We start from the raw sequence: 23,887 nt of genomic DNA, 5'->3' as shown, positions 1-23,887 counted from the left end.
TGAAAGCTGTGTTAACCACTGTTCCAGTGTTAGCAAACCTAATTATGCAAAGCCATTCAAAATGGTCATTGATGCAAGTAGGTTTAGTGTTGGTGCTGTACTCTTCAAGAAGATGATGAAGAAGATAAAAAGACCTTTGGTCTGTTCCATAACAGGGAGACAGCCAAATTCTGCTAAAACAAAATGAAGATTTGGCGTACACAATGCCATGGGAAACACTACTAAGAAGGGACAATGTGCAAAGATCCACGATATTGCAAAGGAAAAAAGTAGTCCACTATGGCGGGGACCACACTGATGAATAAGAACAATAGATGTTTGAGTAGTAGTTAGAGGCAATGAGGAATTTGCAGGAACTAGGGGGTGTGATGGATGACAGTTATAGGAGGAGGGAAAAGCTGCAGATACAGTCAGGTAGTTGGGTTAACTCCAGAAAAGGTAGGAGAGGGAAGCAAATGGAGCAGAAGTCTCCTGTAGCTATCCCCATCTCAAACAAGTATGCTGTTTGGAAAAAGGTAGAGGGTGATGGACTCTCAGGGGAATGTAGCACAAACCGCCAAGTTTCTGGTACCGAGAATGGTTCTAACATAATGAAGGGTACGTTGAGTTCCAAGTGATCGATTGTGATAGGAACTCTCTAGTCAGAGGCACAGACGTTTCTGTGGCCGGCAGCAAAAAATCTCTCCCTCGAGTTGTCTCCCTCGATCAAGGATATCTTGGAGACGGTGCAGAATGTTCTCAAAGGAGAGAAGGACCAGTAATAGGTCGTTGTACACATTGGAACTAATGACATAGGAAGGGAAAAGGATGAGATTCTGAAGGGAGAATATAGAAAGTTTGGCAGGAATTTAAAAAGAATGTCCTTCACTCCCGGTGCTACAAGCTAGTGAGGGTAAGAATAGGATAAAGCAGATGAATATATGGCTGAGGAGTTGGTGCAGGGGGAGAAAGGTTCAAATGTTTGGATCATTGGAATCTCTTCTGGGGTAGAAGTGGCCTGTACAACAAAGATGGATTGCAGCTGTATTGGAAGGGGTCTAATATACTGGCCGGGAGATTTGCTAGAGCTGCTGAAGAGGATTTTAAACTAGTAAAGTGGGAGTGTGGGACCGAGGGAAGTAGTGAGGAAAGAGATCAATCTGAGACCGGTACAGTTCGGAAAAGGAGCAAGTCAAACAGTCGGAGCAGGCAGGAACAAAGCAGAGAACAAGATAGGACTGATGAATTAAAACTGCATTCATTTCAATGCAAGAGGACTAACAGGGAAGAGAGATGAATTCAGGGCATGGTGAGGAACATGGGACTGGGATATCATAGCAATTACAGAGATGTGGCTCAGGGATGGACAGGACTGGCAGCTAAATGTCCCAGGATACAAATGCTGTAGGAAGGATACAAAGGGGGGTGGGCAACAGAGAAGGGGGAGTAGCATTTTTAATAAGACATAGCACTATTGCTGTACTGAGGGAATACATCAGGAACGTTGTTTGGGTGGAACTAAGAAATAAGAAAGGGATGATCACTTTATTAGGGCTGTATTATATTACATGATAGGCCCCTCCGATGGTCAGCAGGAGTTTGAGAAATAAATCTGTAAGGAGATCTGTTATCTGTAAGAATAAGGTGGCTATGGAAGAGGATGTTAACTTTCCAAACATAGACTGGGACTGCCATTGTATTAAAGGTTTAGATTGAGAGGAATTTGTTAAGTGTGTAAAAGAACATTTTCTGATTCAGTATGTGGATGTACTTACTGGAGAAGCTGCAAAACGTGACCTACTGTTGGGAAATAAGGCAGGGCAGGTGACTGAGGTGTCAGTGGGGCAGAACTTTGGGGCTAGCGACCGTACTTATATTTGTTTTAAAATAGTGATCGAAAAGGATAAACTGGATCTAAAAGTTGAAGTTCTAAGTTGGAAGAAGGCCAATTTTGATGGCATTAGGCAAGAATTTTCAAAAGTTGATTGGGGCCTTCAAAAATGAGATAGCAAGAGTCCAGAGACAGTATATTCCTGTTAGGGTGAAAGGCAAGACGGAGATGTAGGGAATGTTGGATGAGTAGAGAAATTGAGGTTTTGGTTAAGAAAAAGAAGAAATCATATGTCAGGTATAGGCAGCAGAGATCGAGTGAAGCCTTTGAAGAGTATAAAGGCAGTAGGAGTATAATCAGGAGGGCAAAAATGGGACATAAGATAGCTTAGGCAAATAGGGTTAAGAAGATTCCAAAGGGATTTTATAAATATATTAAGGACAAAAGGGTAACTATGGAGAGAATAGAGCCTCTCAAAGATCAGCAAGGCAGCCTATGTGCGGAATCACAGGAGATGGGGGAGATACTAAATGAGTATTTACTGCATCAAAGTTTTACTTTAGAGAAGGACCTGGAGGATATGGAATGTGGAGAAATAGATGGTGACTTCTTTAAAAATCTGGATGGGTATATGAATAGGAAGGGTTTGGAGGGACATGGGCCGGGTGCTGGCAAATGGGACTAGATTAGATTAGGACATCTGGTTGACATGGACGAATTGGACCGAAGGGTCTGTTTCCATGCTATACATCTCTATGACCGCATGGTCATCAGTAAAGCTATCCACAAAAGAATTACAGAACGTTAAAGACCTTTCAGTTGAGTGAACTACAGACTTCAAACCACCAAGAACACATTCGAATCAGCTACCTAATCTCTAAAGAAACTACAATTTTCCCTAAATTTGAAGAGAATAGAGAAAACTTTAAATCATCTGAATTTGTAAAATCAAAGCCTTGGGCAAGAGAATAGTAGTAAGTGTAAATAAATAAACAAATACTGTATATAACAGTAATGGGGGAAACATGTTGCAGGGGTTGCATGATGGCTCAGTGGTTAGCACTGCTGCCTCACAGCAGCAGGGACCTGGGTTCAATTCCTGCCTTGGGCAATTGTTTGTGTGGAGTTTGCACATTCTCCCCATGTCCGCATGGGTTTGCTCCGGTTTCCTTCCACAGGAGTGCAGGTTTGGTGAATTGGCCATGCTAAATTGCCCATAGTTTTAGGTGCATTAGTCAGGGGTGAATGTAAGGGGTGAATGTGGGTCTGGGTGGGTTGCTGTTTGGATGGTCAGTGTGGACTTGTTGGGCTGAAGTGCCTGTTTCCACACTGTCATGAATCTAATCTAATCTAATCTAATCATGTTGTTACTAGACCTGAAAGCACGAATGCTTAATTGAGTGCAGTAAACATAACCTGTGCTGATAGCATGATGACTTGGAGAAGCGTAAAATAGGAACTGGTAGAGGACAGGTCTGAGGCTCCTCCATTTCCAACAGTCTCTGCAGTACTGAAGATCATATTCATGGAAACTGTACATAGTTGGAGTAATGCAATAAGCTTCCTATTGTTTATTTAACAATTCTCTAGTTAGAACAGAAAGGCGGCTATTCTCACCCACACTATACCATTTGGGGCTTAATGAAATCCACACATATAATTTCACAATATTACCTTTGAAAGTGGACCAAATATTGTAAACATAACATTTAGTTTCTTTCATCATTTCATACATGACAGAGCCTTACAAGTGACTTAATTTTGTGGGGAATCTGTAAATGTATTGTATTTGGACTTCCAGAAGGTGTTTGATAAGGTACCCCTCAAAGGTTAAGTTATAAGATAGGAGCCCATGAATAGAGAGCTGCCTAATGGGCAGGAAACAGCAGATGGGGGTAAAGGATTCTTTTTCAGGTTGCAACCTGTAATCAGTGGGGTTGCACAAGGATCATTGCTGGGACTGCAAATATTCACAATATATATTAATGATGTGCAAGTGTACTGTAGCCAAATTTACAGAACACAAAAATAGGTGGAAAGCCAAGTTGCTATGGGGATATAAACAGATAGGTAAGTGGGCAAAGAGTTGGCAACTAGAGTATAATTTAGGAAAATGTGAAATTGTTCATCTTGGAAGTGAGAACAAACAGTTGTTTTTTTAAAATGGAGAAAAGTTTCAGAAAACTCAACAGAAAGGGATTTCAGGGTACTTGTACACAAACTCAGAACTAGCACATAGGTATAGCAGATAATCTGACTTGCGGTGCTTTTCCAGCACCACACTCTTGACTCTAATCTCCAGTTTTTACTTTCACCTAATAGAATGGTGGGCTGATTGACCCTCTTGTGGTGCAGTGGCTCTGTCCATACCTCTGGACCAGAAGGCCCAGGTTCAAATCCCACCTGTCCAGTGGTGTATAATAACATCTCTGAACATGTTGGTTAGAAAAATAGGTTAATTAAAATGTTGGTCCTTATTTCAGGGCGGATTTAAGTATAGGAATTGTCTTATTGCAACTATAGAAGGTGCTGGTGAGATCACATCTGGACTACTGTGAACAGTTCTGGTCAGCTTATTTAAGAAAATATATAGTTTCACTGGAGGCAGTTCAGAGGAGGCTCACTAGGATGATCCCCAAATTGTCTTTTGAGCAAACAAATTAGGATTCTATTCAATGGAATTTAGAAGAATGAGAGATCATCTCATTGAAACATTCACTAATCTTGAGCAGCTTGACAGGGTAAATGCTGAAAAGATGTTTCCTCTCATGGAAGAGTTTCAGACCAGAGGGCATGGTCCCAGAATTAGGGTGCACCAATTTAAGACTGAGATGAGGAGGAATTTCTTATTTCAGAGGGTTGAGAGTCTTTGGAAACGCTTGCCCAGTGAGCTGTGGAAGCATTGTATACTTAAGGCTGAGATAGATGTATTCTTGATCGAATCAGGGAATCAAGAGATAGAGGGAAAATGGAGGAAAGTAGATGTTAGAAATGTCAGATCAGCCACTATCCTATTATATGGCAGAGCAGGCTGGAGGGGGCGAATGGTCTATCCAGTTCCTATTTCTTACGGTCTTATGCCAATGTCTAATCTGTTCAGGTTTCTCAAGATTTTGAAGGGAGGTCAGAAAGAACAAGACTGAGAGGGGCTATCAAGATGCATAAAGGCAAGTTTTAATGAATTTTATTTATGAATGATAACAGGTAAGGGGTCAACATTGGCACAGTTGTATTTGGAGTTAACAAAAGAATGCATTAAAGTTTCATTAACACATAACTCAGACAAGGGTGGAGACAGGCAATAGTGCCAAGATAAATGTAACTCAGGACTTAAGTACAAAATTTCTAGCACAGTAATCTTTTATTCCACTGGCATCAAACACATACACAGATCTGTGTGAAAGCTTAAAGAAATTCATTTTTGTAATTTTAAACTGGATGACCATTGCTCAACACACAGAAACAATGAAAACTCAACATCTCAACTTGAAATCAACAGAGTTTGCACTTGCTTGTTAAAGAAATAGGGACCATTCTGTGTTCAGTTTAACAAGGAGTGCGAGGTCTTGATCCTGAACCTTTTTACTGTGTGCCCTATTCCCAATCCTCAAACTCTAGTTTGGCTAATAATTTGGATTTAAAAGCACAGTGGAGAAACAATGTTGACAGCCATGATGCTCAGAGCACACCATCTACGATGTTCCCCATAACAGGTGAGCCAGATTACCTAGCTACATAGGTCACGAATGATATCTTCAGCTTCTCTGGGCTCCTCAGACTTAGTGGGATTCTACACTGATCAGAATAGCACTTTCAAGGTTTTTAAGATTTTAAGTGAATTGATGAGATAGTTAGAAATTTAATATAACAACTGGTTGAACAGTTCAAAATTTGAATGCATAGTCTAAACATTTGAGTCAGACCTTTCAGGAATTGTTTGAAACTTTATGTCCATGTGAAGATTGGTATTGGTTTGCAAATTGTGATTGTTGCTAGATTATTTGTTAATTTAAAATCTGATTGATAACATGTTTGCTTAACAAGAAACTAAGAGATATGAGCAAAGGGAGGTAAACAGAGTTGTCACAAATCAGTCAGGAGAAAGTGAAGACTGCAGATGCTGGAGATCAGAGTCGAGATTGGATGCTGGAAAAGTACAGCAGGTCAGGCAGCACCTGAGGAATAGGAAAATCGACATATCGGGCATAAGCCCTTCATCAAGAATGAGGCAAGGAGGTGGAGAGAGAGAAATGAGAGGGGGATGGGGCTGGGGTACAGGTAGCTGAGAGTATGATAGGTAGATGGAGGTGGAGGTAATGTTGATAGGTGGAAAGGAAGATGGACAGGTCATGAGGGCAGTGAAACCCACATTGATGGCATGTGGTTGGAGGGTCCCAAAGTGGAAGATGAGGCGTTTTTCCTCCAGGCTCGGGTAATAAGGGTGTGGCAATGGAGGAGGCCCAGGATCTGCATGTATTTGGCAGAGTAGGAGGGGGAGTTGGTCATGGAGCAGTGGGGTTGATTGGTGCAGGTATCCCACAGTTGTTCTCTAAAGCATCCTGCAAGTAGGCATCCTGTCTCCCCGATTGTAGAGGAGACCGCATGGGGTACAATGGATACAGTAAATGACGTATGAAAGTGCAGGTAAAACTCTGATGAATGTGGAAGGCTCCTTTGGAGCCTTGGAGTGTGGTGCAGGTTTTGCAATTCCTGCAGTCGCAGGGGAAGGTGCTGGGAGGGGGGGGCATGGACCTGAACCTGACAAGAGAACATGGAAGGAATGGTCTTTTGGAAAGCAGATATGGGCGGGGAGGGAAATATATCTCCTGGTGGGTTCAGTTTGTAGGTGGTGGAAATGGCGGAGGATGATGCAATGTATCTGGAGGTTGGGGGGAGAAAAGGGCAGGACAAGGGGATTCTGTCCTTGTTGCAGTTGGCGGGATGGAGTTCAAGGGCAGAGGTGCAGGAAGTGAATGAGATGCACTGGAGGTGGGAAGGGAAATTGTCATCATCTACTGCAGAAGGAGGCCATCTGGTGTGTTCTGTGTTGGAATCTGCTCCCAGGAGGACCAATTCCACCTGTGCTTTTCCAGCACCCGACAAATCAGTCAAGGTCTCACCAAAGAGCAAAACGGGCTCGAGTGACAAAATGGCTTAACTTGCTCCCATATTCTCTGCGGTTATAATCTGAGACCGGTTCAACTGGGGCCAGTCAATGCCAGCCCTGGAACGGACGAATCCTTCAACCTGCACTTAAGCTACGCGATCCTCTACAGCTCCCTGTGGTTTAAAAAAAAACCCACTGCGAGATGCCGCTGCTGTTTTCTGAGCTGTAGCATCTAATCTGGTCGCACAAAGATGTCCATCATCCTTTTTTCGGCGTGATAACGACTGGATTCCAGCCTCCACTATTTTCTCAAAGTCCACCGGAAACCAAAATGGCGCTCACCCGGCCCTCGCGCGCCGCCCGTTCGAAACCCCCTGTCGCCATGGTTACAAACGGTCTCCCCATCCAGTCGAGAAGGGCAGGAACTATCGCGATATCTTTTGAAGTTTCTTCCCACCTCCGACCCCTCCCCGGTAACACAACTCCATCGGTCGGTGATTGAAAACAGACGAGGCACAGGCAGCATTCGGGGCCAAGAAAGGCAGACTTGACTCGCTGGCTGCCGAACAAAAGATGTCCGGGGCCGTGGCAGAATTGGAGTGAGTGAGTGTCTTACCAAATGACTTGGGGGGGGGGATGTCAGGAGACTGGTCCAGGACGTAGGGGAAACGGGTGGGTAGAGAGGCGCTCGAGCACCCAACTCACCCCCGCCCGAACGGCCGCCTCCATCCTTCAACTCGGGGGGAGCTGCTGGCCAGCTGGAACCGATATAAGTGGGTGAGTGCGGCATCCGGAGAGTTAACCCCGAGCCGGGGAAGGGGGCGACTGCGATTTCCCATCTCGCCACCCGCCCGGGTCCTGTCAGCTGCACCATCATCATCCCCACCCCTGACACGTTTGCAGCGGGCTGACAGAGAGCGAGCTAGCTAGCTAGCTCTCTTCTCTCCCCGCCCCGGCCTCTATTTCAGCAGCCCCCATCTTCGCCGCTCCACTCGCCCAACTTACTGTCCATCTGCGAGCGAGCAGACTGAGGTGTGTGTATCTTCCCAACCCCCCCCTTTTTCTTGGAGCCCAATGAACTGCGTGCGGGGTTGGATATATCCGACCCATTTAAAGGCTGTGTATCGGCCGCACTATCACAGGAGCGGCTTTCGAGATTACTCCCAGGCTCTGGTGCAGGAGAAACACTGGTGCTAAACATAATTGAACAATGGAGAAACTGTTCCTTGTTTTACATTTATTCTATACGACTCATATGTTCATGTATGCAGCTTTGGGCGTTATAAATCCAAACACCACTCTCCCTTCCTTCACCTGGCTTGATGTATTTTTTTTGCATGACAAACAATCCCGCATTGTATAAGAACCCTTGTACCGTTATAACAGTCAGGTGATGCCTCTGTGCAAGGCCGTGACTTGGTTCTGGTACAGAGTAGCGTTGAATAACTTACATCATAATTAGTTTAGTCTCTGGTGATCCTGAAGCATAATCGAATCTCTACTGTGCGGGAGCAGGCCATTCGGCCCATCGAGTCCAAACCGACATTCCGTAGTGCATCCCTCTCGGAACCCCCAATCCTATCTCTGTAACCCTGCATTTACCAAGGCTTAATCCACCCACCCTACACATCCTTGGACACAATGGGCAATTTAGCCAATCCACCCAACCTGCACACTTTTGGACTGTTGCCAAGGTGGGGGACCCAGAGCACCTGGTGGAAGCCCACAAACCAACGGGGAGAGTGTGCAAACTGCGCTCAGACTGTCGCCCGAGGCTGGGGTCGTGTCCCTGGCATAATGAAGCAGCAGTACTAAACTGAGCCACTGGCAAGTTAAATAATTTCAAAGGTGAAAAGTATTTTAAGATTTTTTTCAAATGTAAGCCCAATATCTACCTATTATTGTTTGCTTGAATGTATCTCTGAAATATGGAAGATTCAGAAAGGAAATGAAAAAGCAAATACAAGAAAGAAAGCAGAGTATGAGAAGAGGTGGTTAGCCAACATATAGAGAAATGCCAAAGTCATTGATAGAAATAAAAGTATGAAAAGTATACTAAGAGGAGGAGTGGGGCTGGTTAGAGATTGACAAGCATATTTATTATTTGAGCTTGGGAGGGGGCATATTTGATGCATTAAATTAATGTTTTGATCTGTCTTTATCAAGGACAGAGATCCTTCCCTGGTCATGGTGAGCGTGAAAGTTCAGGTGCTAGAAATATTTAAATTTTAATATATAGGGATTAACAGGCAGTTTGCACCTAAAGTTGATAAAGGCACCAAGGCCAGATGAGTTAATATCCAAGGATGCTAATAGATTTGAGAGTGGAAATTGCAGTGGTGCATAACGATTGCATAATTCCCACCATTCTTCAACTTGGGTGGTGACAGACAGCTGGAGAATTGAAAATGTTACATTGTTGTTTAAAACAGGGTGTAAAGAGAACCTACAACTGGAGTACTGTATTATCCAGTTCTGGCACCACTCTTAAGGAGGAATGCAAAGGCCTTGGAGTCGTGCAGAAAAGATTCACAGGAATGGTTCCAAGGATGAGAAACATTACTTATCTTGAGGTATAGATTGGGGAAGTTTGGACTTCTTGAAGGAAAGGTTGTGAGGAGATTTGATAAGAGGTATTTGAAATCATGAGAAGTGTGGATGGAGTAGGTTGAGAACCAGAGGGCAAACAAGCAATGATAATATGAGGAAAGTGTTTTTCATGCAGTAAGTATTTAGGATCTGGAATGCACAGCCTGAGAGCATGGTGGAGATTATGTTGAATTGTTGCTTGGCCAATTGAGGTTGGTTGAGTTGTTCTGTGTCCTGCCATGGCAGGTTCAAAACTGCACTTGCTAAACTAAAATGTCTGCTGTTAGACATGAATCTGTGATTGAGTAGCATTTGCTGACTATCTCAAATGCATCAATAGTTACACTACTGACTACCTTAAGGCAGTCAGTTGTTTGTAATGCAGTTCATTCACATTTGCTAGAAACTACACAGCTTTATTCATAGGGACCTGTTCAAGCCTTGTGCCTTTTCTGAACTACCAGGATGCTTGGGAAGCCATTGGTTTCCTATTGCTGTCTCCAAGGCAATGTTCAAATTAATTGTCAAGTTGCTAAGTAATCAACATTCTCTTTTTTTTTTTCCCCTGTAGTATAAATCTTTATTATCTTTTGAAATCTGGCATTTTTGGTTTGTCTTCATGAGTGCAAGATGAAATACATTTTGGAAATATGTTTGTTCCAGCAAAACTCAAGCTCTGTACCACCAAGTGAAGATTATGATGTATTATTGGTTTACTTCTCTGGTCATTATTGCATGTTTGCCAAATTTATGTCAGTAACAAGTATTTTTTGATTTAGCAAGTCAATAATGAAATGTAAATGAAGTGTGTGTGGTAACTGGATTTTATTCTGCTTGCTTATTAGTTGGTTAACTTGGTTGTCTGAATTTGTTTGTGATGAACAATAAGGCTGCAGTTTCTGTCTCGACTTGGGTCCCCACGAAGGCCCTGCTTTCTGAACATTGTTCCTTGCTTGTGGCAAGGTGACCTTTTGATTACCACCAGTCGTGTGTGTCTCTTTCTGAGAATGCAGTCTATGGTCTTTTGAAAGTATGGTGCCTTTCACTTTTTTTCATTTATTAGAGATGTGGTGTTTTCCTAAATTTGCTTGGACATTAAACTCAAAACTTATCAACTCTACTGTTTGCTTATTAGAGGGGACAGCCATTTCTTAAATGAGTTCACTTTGCTGACCTTAGCCACCCTTTTGCAACTTTCTTCCAGTTGTTGATCACTTTCTGCTTCTTCTGCACAACTGTCACCCATCCTTCCTTGTTTTGAAACATTTGAAAGTATTGTCTTTAGATAGTGATTAATGATCTAGTAAGCTGATTTAAAATGGGTAGGGTAGCTTTATTCCTGATGAAGGGCTTTTGCCCGAAACGTCGATTTCGAAGCTCCTCGAATGCTGTCTGAATTGCTGTGCTCTTCCAGCACCACTGATCCAGAATAGGGGAAAATCCAAACAGACGTTTGCCATCCAGCAGAATTAGCTGGTCCAGGTTATTGTTAAAATAGTACCAGTGTTGGGAGTTTTTATGCACAGTGGAAATATCTAGCAATTTGTAAAGTAACCATTTTTGTTTACACAGTTTCTTTTTAAAAAATTAACCAGTAGATCTTATTGATCAAAGTACTACAAACCTATTGGCTTTGAAAGTTCAAAAATTGAAGTTTTGTTTATTGATAGATGTAGGTATAATGAGAATTAAATAAACTAAGAACTTCAGTTTCTCTGCCATGTAAATTATGTTTTTGGATCTATAGGCAATTATTGCTATAATTTTGAATAATCCTTTGCATTCTTCATTACTTTTTTGATAAGGTTAAATTTAAATTACACCAAAGTGCATGGCAATCACAAAATAGTCATGTGTTGCTGGAGCAAAAATAGTTTGCATGACTGAATTGAGGGTTTTGGCAAGTTTTTTAATATAGTTGTGAACACTTCTATTTAATGTCAGGCATTGATGCTTTTTTTGCAATGGTTAGACTCACAATATGCTGCCTACTAATGTGTCATAAAGGACACTAATAGTTGTCACAGTTTGCAAAGTTGCTAACTAACCTCAGAATGCACCACTTAACAGAAATGTAAATTTCGAAACGAGACGCTAGGGTTGTTTTGAATGTTTTTCAAAGCTTGCAAATGCTAATATTTTATCAGTGCAGTTTTTAAAATTTGTATATGTGTGTGTGAGCCTTGTCTTGTTCTCCTGTCCTTGGCCAACTTCTGCAGAATAAAACTTTTTACTCTGTTACAATTCTGTCTCCAGAACAGATTTGCACTCTTACTGGTGGGTAATTTGTTCCACTTTGCTCAATTAGTCAGTTTCCTATCTGTGTGAAGTTATGAATTTATTGTACTAAATTGTGGGTAATTTTTAGCTGCATGTCTATGCTCTGTTTTACAACATTTAATTAAGATATAATTCAAATCTTAAACTAGCGCTTGACCTAGCTGGACAGAAATATGTTGCATTGTTTTGATTGTGACAGGAGTTCCAGTGAAGTATCATGTTTGGATTGTCAATTTTGATTATGTATATTTTTGAGGTTTGATCACATGCCCACCCAATTCCAACCACTTGATCCTTGTGCACCTCCTACTGGGCATCCAATTGGAGAACAACTTGCCTGGTTGTTTGACATTTAGTTGTCATCCAGTTGCTTTTCCCCCCACCTACAATTGTTTTTAGTGAATCCACCAGTATTCAAAGCAAATTTCAGAAAGAAAACTTTTTTGTAAGTGTGCCTTTTTAACACCAACCAACCCCCCCCCCCCCCAATATCTCTCATGCTTTAGGTGGATAAAAATTTACCTATCTTAGATTTTAAATTATGGCAATAGACAATTCTGCCCTTTGAGCCTGCACCACCATTCATTATGATCATCCTCAATCAGTATCCTGTTCCTGCCTTATCTCCATAACCCTTGATACCAACATCCTTGAGAGCTCTAAACAACTCTTAAACGAATCCAGAGACTGGGCCTCCACTGCCTTCTGGGGCAGAGCATTCCACACACCCACCACTCTCTGGGTGAAGAGGTTTCTCCTCATCTCTGTCCTAAATGGCCTACCCCATGATTTTAAGCTGTGTCCTCTGGTTCGGGACTCACCCATCAGTGGAAACATGTTTCCTGCCTCCAGACTGTCCAATCCTTTAATAATCTGATTGAGACGTATAAGATCCCCTGTCAGTCTTCTAAACTCAAGGGTGTACAAGCCCAATCGCTTCAATCTTTCAACATAAGATAGTCCCTCCATTCCAGGAATTGACCTCATGAACCTATGCTGAACTCCCTCAATAGCCAGAATCTCTTTCCTCAAATTTGGAGACCAGAACTGCACGCAATATTCCAGGTGCGGTCTCACCAGGGCCCTGTACAGCTGCAGAAGAACCTCTTTGCTTCTATACCCAATCCCTCTTGTTATGAAGGCCAGCATGCTATTAGCTTTCTTCACTACTTGCTGTACCTGCATTGACTGGTGTACAAGGACACCCAGATCTCTTTGTACTGCCCCTTTACCTAACTTGACTCCATTTAGGTAGTAATCTGCCTTCCTGTTCTTGCCACCAAAGTGGATAACCATACATTTATCCACATTAAACTGCATCTCCCATGCATCTGACCACTCACCTAACTTGTCCAGGTCACCCTGTAATCTCCTTGTAAAAAGCTGCGGTCCCAGCACTGATCCCTGCGGTACCCCACTGGTCACTGCCTGCCATTCCAAAAGGGGGCCGTTTATCACTACTCTTTTGTTTCCTGTCAGCCAACCAATTTTCAATCCAAGTCTGTACTTTGCCCCCAATACCATGCACCCTAACTTTGCTCACTAACGTCCTACGTGGGACTTTATCAAAAGCTTTCTGAAAGTCCAGGTACACTACATCCACTGGATCTCCCTTGTCCATCTTCAGAGTTACATCCTCAAAAAATTCCAGAAGATTAGTCAAGCATGATTTCCCCTTCATAAATCCATGCTGACTCTGACCTATCCTGTTACTGCTATCCAGATGTGTGTAATTTCATCCTCTATAATTGACTCCAGCATCTTTCCTACCACTGAGGTCAGACTAACTGGTCTATAGTTTCCTGCTTTCTCTCTCGCTCCTTTCTTAAAAAGTGGTACAACATTAGCCACCCTCCAGTCTGCAGGAACTGACCCTGAATCTATCGAACTCTGGAAAATAATCACCAACGCATCCACGATTTCTAGAGCCACCTCCTTCAGTACCCTGGGACATAGACCATCAGGCCCTGGGGACTTATCAGCCTTCAGACCTAACAGTCTCTCCAACACCAATTCCTGGCAAATATAAATTCCATTCAGTTCAGGTCCTTCAGCCACTGTTACCTCAGGGAGATTGCTTGTGTCTTCCCCAGTGAACACAGATCTGAAGTATCAATTAAACTCTTCTGCCATTTCTTTGTTCCCTGTAGTATATTCCCCTGTTTCTGTCTTTAAGGGCCCAATTTTAGTCTTAACCATTTTTATCCCTTTCACATACCTAAAAAAGCTTTTAACATCCTCCTTTTATATTTTTGGCCAGTTTACTTTCGTATCTCATTTTTTCTCTGTGTATTTCTTCCTTAGTAATCCTCTGTTCTTTAAAAGCTTCCCAGTCCTCTCTTTTCCCACTCATCTTTGTTATGTTATACTTTTTCTCTTTTGACATTATATGTTTCTTAACTTCCCTCATCAGCCACGGCCACCCCTGCCTCATCATAGGATCGATCTTCCTTTTTGGAATGAACTGATCCTGCATCTTCTGCATTATACCCAGAAATATTTGCCATTGTTCCTCCATGTCATCCCTGCTAAGGTATTGCACCATTGAACTTTGGCCAGCTCCTCCCTCACAGCTCCATAATTCCCTTTATTCAACTGAAATATTGTCACTACCGATTGTACCCGCTCCCTTTCAAATTGCAGATTGAAGCTTATTGTACCCATCCAGGTAAGTGGAGAGTGATTTGTGCCTTAGAGAATGGTGGACAGTCTTTGGTACCAGATCCAGAATTGCCTTCTCCCTGGTTGGCTCCAGCACCAGCTGTTCTAAGAATCCATCTCGGAGGCACTCCACAAAGTCTCTTTCTTGAGGTCCAATACCATCCTGATTCTCCCAGTCGACCTACATGTTGAAATCTCCCATAACAACTCTCGTAACATCTTTGCGACAGGCCAATTTCAGCTCCTTATTCAACTTACACCCTACGTTCATACTACTGTTTGGGGACCTGTAGATAATTCCCAAGAGGGTCTTTCTACCCTTAGAATTTCTCAGCTCTATCCATACTGACTCTACTTCCCCTGATTCTAGGTCCCCCCGCGCAAGGGATCTTGCAAATTAACAATTGATCTGGCATCAACTGCTGTTGCTGAAGAGAGTTCCAAACATCTACCACCCTTTGTGCTTCCTAACACCTTTCCTGAATGGTCTGGTCCTAATTCTCAGACTATTCCCCCGAGTTCTAGAATGTGTAGCCAGTGGAATTATTTTATCTGTCCTGTCTTTTCCTGTTAATATCTCCAAGATTGTGAAAAGATTTGTAGCTCGGGTGCTTGTTGTTGTGGTTCTGTTCGCCGAACTGGGAATTTGTGTTGCAGACATTTCGTCCCTTGTCTAGGTGACATTCTCAGTGCTTGGGAGCCTCCTGTGAAGCGTTTTTGTGATCTTTCTCCGGCATTTGTAGTGTTCATGGATGCGGATCGTTAGCTGTCTTCCTGTTTGTCCTATCCATGCACACCAACTAGCCACGAAACGATACGATCAGCTATCCTTAGTAGCCCCACACGCAGATGACAAGCAACATGAATTCGACTGGGACAACACTACTATTATAGGACATGTCAAACCGAGAACAACCAGGGAATTCCTAGAGGCATGGCACTCATCCACAGATTCAATCAATAAGCACATCGACCTGGACCCAATATACCGGCCACTGCAACAGACAGCTGGAACTGACAACCGGAAGCGGCAGATTCAAACCACTACAAATGCCGGAGGAAAGATCACAGAAGCGCTTCACAGGAGGCTCCCAAGCACTGAGGGTGTCACCTAGACAGGGGACGAAACGTCTGCAACACAAATTCCCAGCTCGGCGAACAGAACCATAACAATATCTCCAAGACTTCGATCAGATCACCCCTTCATCTTGTAAATTCTATAGAAAATGTCCTAATTTACATGATCTCTCCTCATAATTTAATTGTTGAAATCTTTTACTGCCTCAAACACTAATGTATCCTTCCTAAGGTGTGGTCTTAGCTGATCATCCAACTGTGTTTCCTGTTCTCACTTTCTCCCCATACCCTTTAGCCCCAAGAACTATAACTCTTTCTTCAAAACATTGAATGTTCTGTCCTCACCAGCTTTCTGTGGCAGAGAATTTCACAGGCTCACCGCTCTGGGTGAAGAAATTTCTCCACATCTCAGGCCTAAATGGCTTACCTTAATATCCTTAGATTCTGACCCCGATTCTCGACTTTCTGGCCGTTGGAAATATTCTTCCTGCATTTACTCTGTCTAAACCTGTTAGAACTTTATATGTTTGAAAGAGATTCCACTGATACACTTGCACATGTACATCTCAGTCTTATCTGATTCAGTCTATTCATACATTGTCTTGCCATTCCAGGAATCAATCTGGTAAACCTTTATTGTGCTCCTCCATACCCATATCTCTCCCCTCATATATAAGGAGACCAAAACTGCATCCAACACTGCAGGCGTGGTCTTATCAAGGCCCTGTCCATTTGCAGAAAGACATCTTTTGTGTACACAAATCCTCTTGCTATGAAGGTCAACATATTACTTGGCTCCTTCACTATCTGCTACACATTTATATGTACAAGAGCACCCATGTCATGTTGCACTTCATTCTTTCCCATTCTATCACCATTCAGGTAATAATCTACTTTCCTGTTTTTAATACAAAAGCAGATAACCTCACATTTATGCACAATGTACTTCATCTTCCATGTATTTGCTAATTCACTCAACTTGTCTAAATCATACTGAAGTATCTCTGCATCCTCCTCATCAAGTAACCCTCCCACCCAACTTTGTGTCATCTGCAAATTTGGAGATATTGCATTTAGTTCCCTTATCTATATCATTCGTATATATTGTGAACAGCTAAGGTGTAAGCGTTGATTTCTGTCCTACTCCACTTTCACTGGCTCCCACTCAGACCCATTTATTCTTACACTTTGTTTCCTGTCTGCCAACTAGTACCCTATCCATGTTTGTACAACGTCCTCAATCCAAGAGTAATGGAGCAAGCTCAATGAGCAGAAAGATATATTCCTACTTCTTTTAAAGATGTTATTCAGTGCCACTAAAGGTTTTCCAATTAACATGTTCAGAGATATTCTTGGACACATCTGAAGCAGATCCAACTTGAACTCTTATCTCCTGGTCTGGAGATATGGACCTGTCAATGCACCCCAAGGCGTTCTCGTCATCTATCACCCCAGGAGCAATACTCCATCAATGAGTCTTGGTCTAATGGTTGCAGCACGAGGTTCACCAGTCTTAACATGATTTAAACCAGGGCCAAAGGTTTTTCAAAAATAAGGTCTGCCCGTCCACTTGTGCTGTAAGGAGGACGTATGATGCTACATTTTTTTTGTTTAGGTTTAAAAATGATTTTGAAGTTTGACTTCAAATTGTACTGGGTTTGTGTTGAATGCTACATTGACAGTCTCTCTTTGCTGATGTGGTAAATGGGCAAGAAATTGGAGTAATAAAGCTCTATCGTTTCAAGTTAATAAATTTTGAAACAAAGATCTGAAACGGAACAGTTTTCCTTCCCCTAAGCTAATTTCCAACTTTGAACATGAAATAAAATAATAAACTGTAGGCTGTGGGTTTGTACCAATGCCTATCTGATCAACTAATTTGACGAACTAAACTGTACCTCTTTGCAACTATGATTTGAGGGAAAATGGGCATCATGCTTGGAAATGCAGGACAGGGTCTGTCTAACTTGGGATGAATTCTACAAGGAGATTGGAGGAGTTGAACATGCAGTTCAGGTCTTGTAGCTGACAACTTTGCCTTGTATTATGTGAAACTGTTTGGAATTATGTCGCACAATGCGACCATTTGATTGTTTGGTCAGTGAAGTAATTTGACATTTGCTGAAATATTCTTTATTTTTATTTCAGTGGAAGCGATTGTTGAGTTTCCTTATGAAGCTCAGCATGATGATGAGCTGACCATTTCTGTAGGAGATATTGTAACTAATATCAAGAAAGAAGATGGAGGCTGGTGGGAGGGTGAACTCGATGGCAGAAGAGGTTTGTTCCCCGACAACTTTGTAAGAGTGAGTATACATCAGTTATTGCCATTATGTAATTTTTGGTTTTGGCAGACATTAACAGTGGAGGTCATTTAGTAGAGAAAGCTGATGCAGTCTGTTCTGTTTATAGAAGTATTTTGGCAAAAAAAAGTTTTTGCAACCTGATCAAGATCTAGTTTTAATGCAAGTCTTCCATTTCCACTGTGTTATATTTGCTGCTTTTTTTTTAAACCAAGTGTGTTGCTTGTATTGTTAACAGATGTTTCCAAATTATTCACTAAAATGTTCCATTAGCTGTTTAACAGTTATTTATCCAGAAGTTTCAAGAGTCTTCCAGTTTTCAAAATAATCTCAATTGAGCAAGATTAAGATTTTTGGATTCTACTTTTACCATTAATGTAGTTGTTTGTAAAAGAAGTCTTGAGGTGTAGTTTGATATATGTAGTAGCACTGAGTTGCTCAGCAAAAGGGCTTTTTCATAAGCAGTGTGTTTTTAAACATTTTCTGGAGGATGCAATTTAAATTCAGGGTGAAATTGTACTGTAACTTAGACTTACCACTTCCTTCCTTTGAAATTACAAAAATGAATTATTTTCATAATCCCAACTTTTCCTGGTATAAACAGTCAAATGAACAAAACAGTAACCATAACCTATATGCATAATACTGTTTTGAGGCCACGTTTACTAAATTGTTATTTCAAGTCTGTGCATTTGTAAAACTGATATTCTCAAGTAAGTTGCTGACTTTCATGTGACCTGTTTTTTGGGTTACCAGTTTCATCAGGAAGATGTATTTAAGTTTCTACCTCTGAGCATCAGCTAGTTGCTAACATCTGCACTAGTGAAAAAAGCAGGAAGCTGTGGTAAATAATTATTTGCTTGGTTGATTTCATGTTTGTTTAAAATGAGCTGGTAGTGTAGAAATGAAGAATCTTTTTCGTAAGATTCTATTTCGGCAGACTGCTGCCGTCAAGCATGTCTCTGGTTATTATCTTGTGTTAATAAAGCATTACTTTGTGAACCTTAAAAGTAAGCTCATATTTATCACAGCTCATAGATAAATATAAATGCAGTTGAGTTTAAGTGTTAGCACAAATCATTCACCCTTAATGCAAAATTTTTTATATATAATGCATCATAAACTATCAAGGCTCAAAGGGAATTGTGATCAATTATTAGCTGATGCTAAATCAGCGGATCCCAAATTGAGTTAGTGATGGGCATATTGATGTTAGTTTTAGTGTTGCTGGCTCAGAGATTCCATGCAGCTAGAATTTTGTTCTTAATTAACTGCTCTACATCCCTTGCTGAAAAATACTTGGAAGGATATAGTTGTGAACATCAAGGATTGGAATGTTGCATCATTTGGTGCATTCTTGAATTAGTTTTAAGACATCTTGTGGCAGACTGGCCTCCTACCTCTGGATCAGAAGGCTTGGGCTTGTCTCCCACCTGTTCTAGAGATTTGTTATAACATGACTGAACAAGTTGATTAACAATATTTGAAAGCTAAAGTTGGGGGTGGGTAAGAAATGGTAGGCTGGACACAGAACCAGGGTCAAGATGGGTCTAAAGTGGAGGATGTTGTGTGTGGGTCTAAGATGCTGGACATTGTGCCAGGGGTGTTTGAGTCTGACATTCTTCAAGATTTATGACCTTTATTCTTATGATGCAAATTTGATTTATTGCATTTAGTAGAAATTGTACCCTTCAATGATCAGCACAGATATGACAAAGGAGGTTAGTGATTGGAGTCGAGCTGAGTAGAGCTTATTCTGTAGTTAGGACTATTTTTTACATTCTTCAATTTTATAAAATAGTTCTTATAAAAAGAACAAATGAAATCATACTTTTTATTTTCAGTTTGATACTGTATACCTTTGCCATTGATTTAATTACTAATTGAGAAGACAAAAGGACATTTTTCTAATTTCACACTTGCTCCGATGCGATGGATGGTTAAGCTTTAAGCTATCTAATTTCCTGCATGAAAGTTTTTTGCAGCATATGTTTATGCTTCAGAGAAGGTCTGGGATAGCTCCAGAATATCATTTCATGATCAGAATAACTTGTAAACCACTATGTTCAGTCCTTTTGAGAGTTGTTGCCATTTGGAGTTGTCATGTTCTACTCAAGTCTAGAATGAATAAATGAGTGCAGCCAAATTCCGCTTGCCTGCACAGTTATACTGAGTTAAAAGGTTTCCTTATTATATTTGTTATGATTTTGAGACAGTGATGATCTTCCCCTTTGAGTCTTTTATATCTTGTTCTGATAAAATAATTCTCTTCTACTTAATAACTTTCAGCCCTAAATCACTTGCTATGTATTTAAGATTAAAATAAATATAAAGATTATTGAAAACAAAATTCAACAGCAATGTACCTGTGCTTTTTTTTTACCTTTTATTGCATCCACTTTTGGAACACACAATGTGGATATTTTAACTTGAACAGTAATGTTCGTTGACAAACTTGAAGGAGAATACCCATTGAATTACTTTCTTTGTACATCTCACCTTAGGAACTTGGCATTATCGCTTTGCATTGATGTAGCTTTTTCAATGTAGAAAAATATTTCCATAATTTTCGAGAGGCCTAAATGAAAATGGGTCCCATGCCAAAACAGCAATATTTGAGAGTGAAGGTCAAAGGAATGAATTGTAATATCTTCAAAGATGGAGAGAACTGTTTAAAAAAAAAAAAAAAATGATTAAGGAGAGAATTCCAGCAATTTGAGGGCTGATCTTGCTGTTCAGGATCTGGGGAATACTGGAAATTAGAGTTGTAGTCCTGGAGAGTTTTGGGTAGTTTTTGTAGGAGGAAAATAGAGGTGGGAAAGATAGATTAAAGGAAATCATTTTACACGTGAAGATTGAAGGCTGGCCAGAAGAGCATTGGAGTATTTGGGGGAAGAATAGATGGTTCGGTTGGGTACATTTAAATTTGGTGAAAATGTAATGCAACTCCAACATGCCAGCTTTTAGTGCAATAAATTACATGCAAGTAATTTGCTTTCTGTAAATGGGCACTCACTTGTGTTGGCAGGAAGCTCCTTTAAGATGCTATTTAATCCCATAGTTAAATGCAAGTGAAGGGATTTCAAAATGAATTCAACCCTTGTGGATTTAATTTCTTCAGCATGGGTTTTCTAGGACTCAGAAAATGTGCCAACAAGAAGGTGAGTTTCAGATGGAGCTTATGGAGGGGCCTTTAAACTTTATATCATTTGATCTAAATCAATACTCAGTTATAATTGCTTTGTCATTTCCTTGTGGCAAAGAAAATGTCTGCATAAAGGTTTTCGTCACCCTGTGTTTGCTAATCTATGAACGAATAATGCAACCAGCAGATGTGATTAGATTAGATTACTTACAGTGTGGAAACAGGCCCTTTGGCCCAACAAGTCCACACCGACCCGCCGAAGCGCAACCCACCCATATCCCTACAACCTAACACTAGGGGCAATTTAGCATGGCCAATTCACCTGACCTGCACATCTTTGGACTGTGGGAGGAAACCGGAGCACCCAGAGGAAACCCACGCAGACATGGGGAGAATGTGCAAACTCCACACAGTCAGTCGCCTGAGTCGGGAATTGAACCCGGGTCTCTAGCGCTGTGAGGCAGCAGTGCTAACCACTGTGCCACCGTGCCGCCCTAACTTGACTTTAAAATGCCTTGACTTTAAAAGTCTCATCTGAGCTCCTTCTGCCTTTTCCCCTGCTCCCCTCGATCTTTTGTAATCTTCTCTAGTTCCAGAACTCTGAGTTATCTAAGCTCAGCCATTTCTAGCCTTGATAGTTTTAATTATTCAGACATTGGTGGCTCTGAATTCTGCTGCCTAGATCATAAGCTTTGGAACTTAATCCCTAAATAATTCTCTCTTTTCTTCTTTAAACACCCTTTAAAACCTAGCTCTTTGGCAGAGCTTTTTCATCAGTTGCCCTATATGACCTAATGTGTCTCGATTAATTTTAAAGGTTCCTGTGAGGCATGGTGAGGCTTTATATTACAAAGTTGCTGCTATCACATAAACTCTAGGAGAATGACAAGTCCCTCAAATGTTTTTGACACTACAACTGAAGAAGATCACCAGTTGCAACAGCAATGATGTATTGTGGTAGCATCAATGGTGCATAAGTGAGGTACAAAGCTGCAAGATGAGTAGAAAGGCTGAAGTTGCAAGAAGCCCTAATTTTATAATAGGATTTGTGTACAGAAGCTCAATTTCTTAAGATTATCACGTTGAGTGGTCACGTACATCTGTACCCTTTTAGAAACTGACAAGCTAATTTTTGGGCCTGGTAATAAGCATTACCAGTTCTCTTTCCTTTTAATTTCTTTGCTTCTAGTTCTTCTCACAGTCCTACTATAGCTGTATCTAGGGGCTTTCAGTTTGCTGTATGTAAATGCATTAGGATTCTGACTTGAATCATTTGATGGGGCTAGGAAATAGATCAACTTGGGATGTGATGGCGATAGGTTGACTGAGTGTGCAAAGCATTTACTACCGGTTATTTTAAACAACCAAATTCAGACATGTTATCGCATACCATGCGAAGCAGGTCAGACTTGAACCTAGACCATCTGGCCCAACGGTAGAGACACTACCACTGCACTACAAGGGTGCTTCCCATTTATTTCTTTGTTTGACTTCCCACTAATACAGGGTACCATTGATTGCAAGCTGGGCAATGTCATCGAAGCCAGGAGTTTCTATCAGTTACAAAGGCTTTGTTCCATCAATATACACCTAGGGTATAGCCACCAAAAGAGGTCATGTAGCAATGTGCCAGATTTCCTTGGATCCAACAAAATGCTTTCATACAAGAGTCAGTCAAGTATTGCAGCCAACGTGTTTCTCAAGTAATAGCTGGTGTGAAGCTCCTTCTTCCAATTTAGCTTAAGAAACCTATGAGGACTCCTATGACTGAAGCATGAAGTGTTGAGCACAAAGAAAACTTCACTACCAATGGTCACTGAGCAAATAATTGGCCTTGTTGAAGATTCACTTCAGTTGGATGGACTTGAAGGTGATATTTACATTTTGCCATGTGGTATGTCTAGAAATATAGCGACACCTGCTGTCTGCCCTGCTCAATATTGGACAAGAGAGAGTTCAAAGTGGCAAAGAGTGAATGTGCTCCTAGGGCAACCATGAACGGGATGAGATAATGTATGGAAATGGGGCTCCTATTGCCAGAGCAGCTGAGTGAATCACAGTCCGGTATATGTTAACAGCTAGCAAATTCATTTTTGATTATTGTAATTAAAACTAGTACTAAATGAAACTTGTATTCACTAATGCTGAGTGCCCTCATTTCACCACTGTTTGCATTAAATTGCTAATTAGAAATGGTATAACGGCTGCAGAAGGTAAGTTTGAGGGGGATCTGCCTCTGGAGGTAGTATGGGCTGAAGTCAGAAATAGGAAAGGTGCAGTCACCTTGTTGGGTGTTTACTATAGGCCCCCCAATAGCAGCAGAGATGTGGAGAAACAGATTGGGAAACAGATTTTGGAAAGGTGCAGAAGCCACAGGGTAGTAGTCATGGGCGATTTCAACTTCCCAAATATTGATTGGAAGCTCTTTAGATCAAGTAGATTGGATGGGGCGGTGTTTGTGCAGTGTGTCCAGGAAGCTTTTCTAACGCAGTATGTAGATTGTCCAACCAGAGGGGAGGCCATATTGGATTTGGTACTCGGTAATGAACCGGGACAAGTGGGGGGCTTGTTAGTGGGTGAACATTTTGGAGATGGTGACCACAATTCTGTGACTTTCACCTTGGTTATGGAGAGAGATAGGTGCGCACAACAAGGTAGATTTTATAATTGGGGGAAGGGAAATTACGATGCTGTAAGGCAGGATTTGAGAAGCATACGTTGGGAGCATAGGCTGTCAGGGAAGGATGTGGAGGAAATGTGGAACTTTTTCAAAGAGCAGATACGACGTGTCCATGATATGTATGTACCTACCAGGCAGGAAAGAAATGGTCGTGTGAGGGAGCCTTGGTTGACGAGAGAGGTTGAATGTCTGGTAAAGAGGAAGAAGGAGGCATACATAAGGTTGAGGAAACAGG

General features: G+C 41.4%; 1 protein-coding gene across 2 annotated transcripts in view; it reads left to right on the top strand.

The window, feature by feature from the left end:
- The first annotated feature begins 7,348 nt into the window (after positions 1-7,348).
- Positions 7,349-23,887, top strand: part of sh3kbp1 (SH3-domain kinase binding protein 1) — a 179,320-nt gene continuing 162,781 nt past the window's right edge. The window contains exons 1-2 of one of the 2 annotated variants that reach the window (XM_043700472.1): positions 7,349-7,516; positions 17,673-17,830. In XM_043700472.1, coding sequence (XP_043556407.1) covers position 7,516; positions 17,673-17,830 — 159 coding nt within the window. In that variant the 5' untranslated portion in view covers positions 7,349-7,515. Of the gene's footprint in view, positions 7,521-17,672; positions 17,831-23,887 lie in introns of both variants that reach the window. The other variant, XM_043700471.1, reaches the window with a different exon arrangement.

The sequence above is a fragment of the Chiloscyllium plagiosum genome, chromosome 12, assembly GCF_004010195.1.
Source record: "Chiloscyllium plagiosum isolate BGI_BamShark_2017 chromosome 12, ASM401019v2, whole genome shotgun sequence".
Lineage (NCBI taxonomy): Eukaryota > Metazoa > Chordata > Chondrichthyes > Orectolobiformes > Hemiscylliidae > Chiloscyllium > Chiloscyllium plagiosum.
This window is presented reverse-complemented; position numbering and strand designations above follow the sequence as displayed.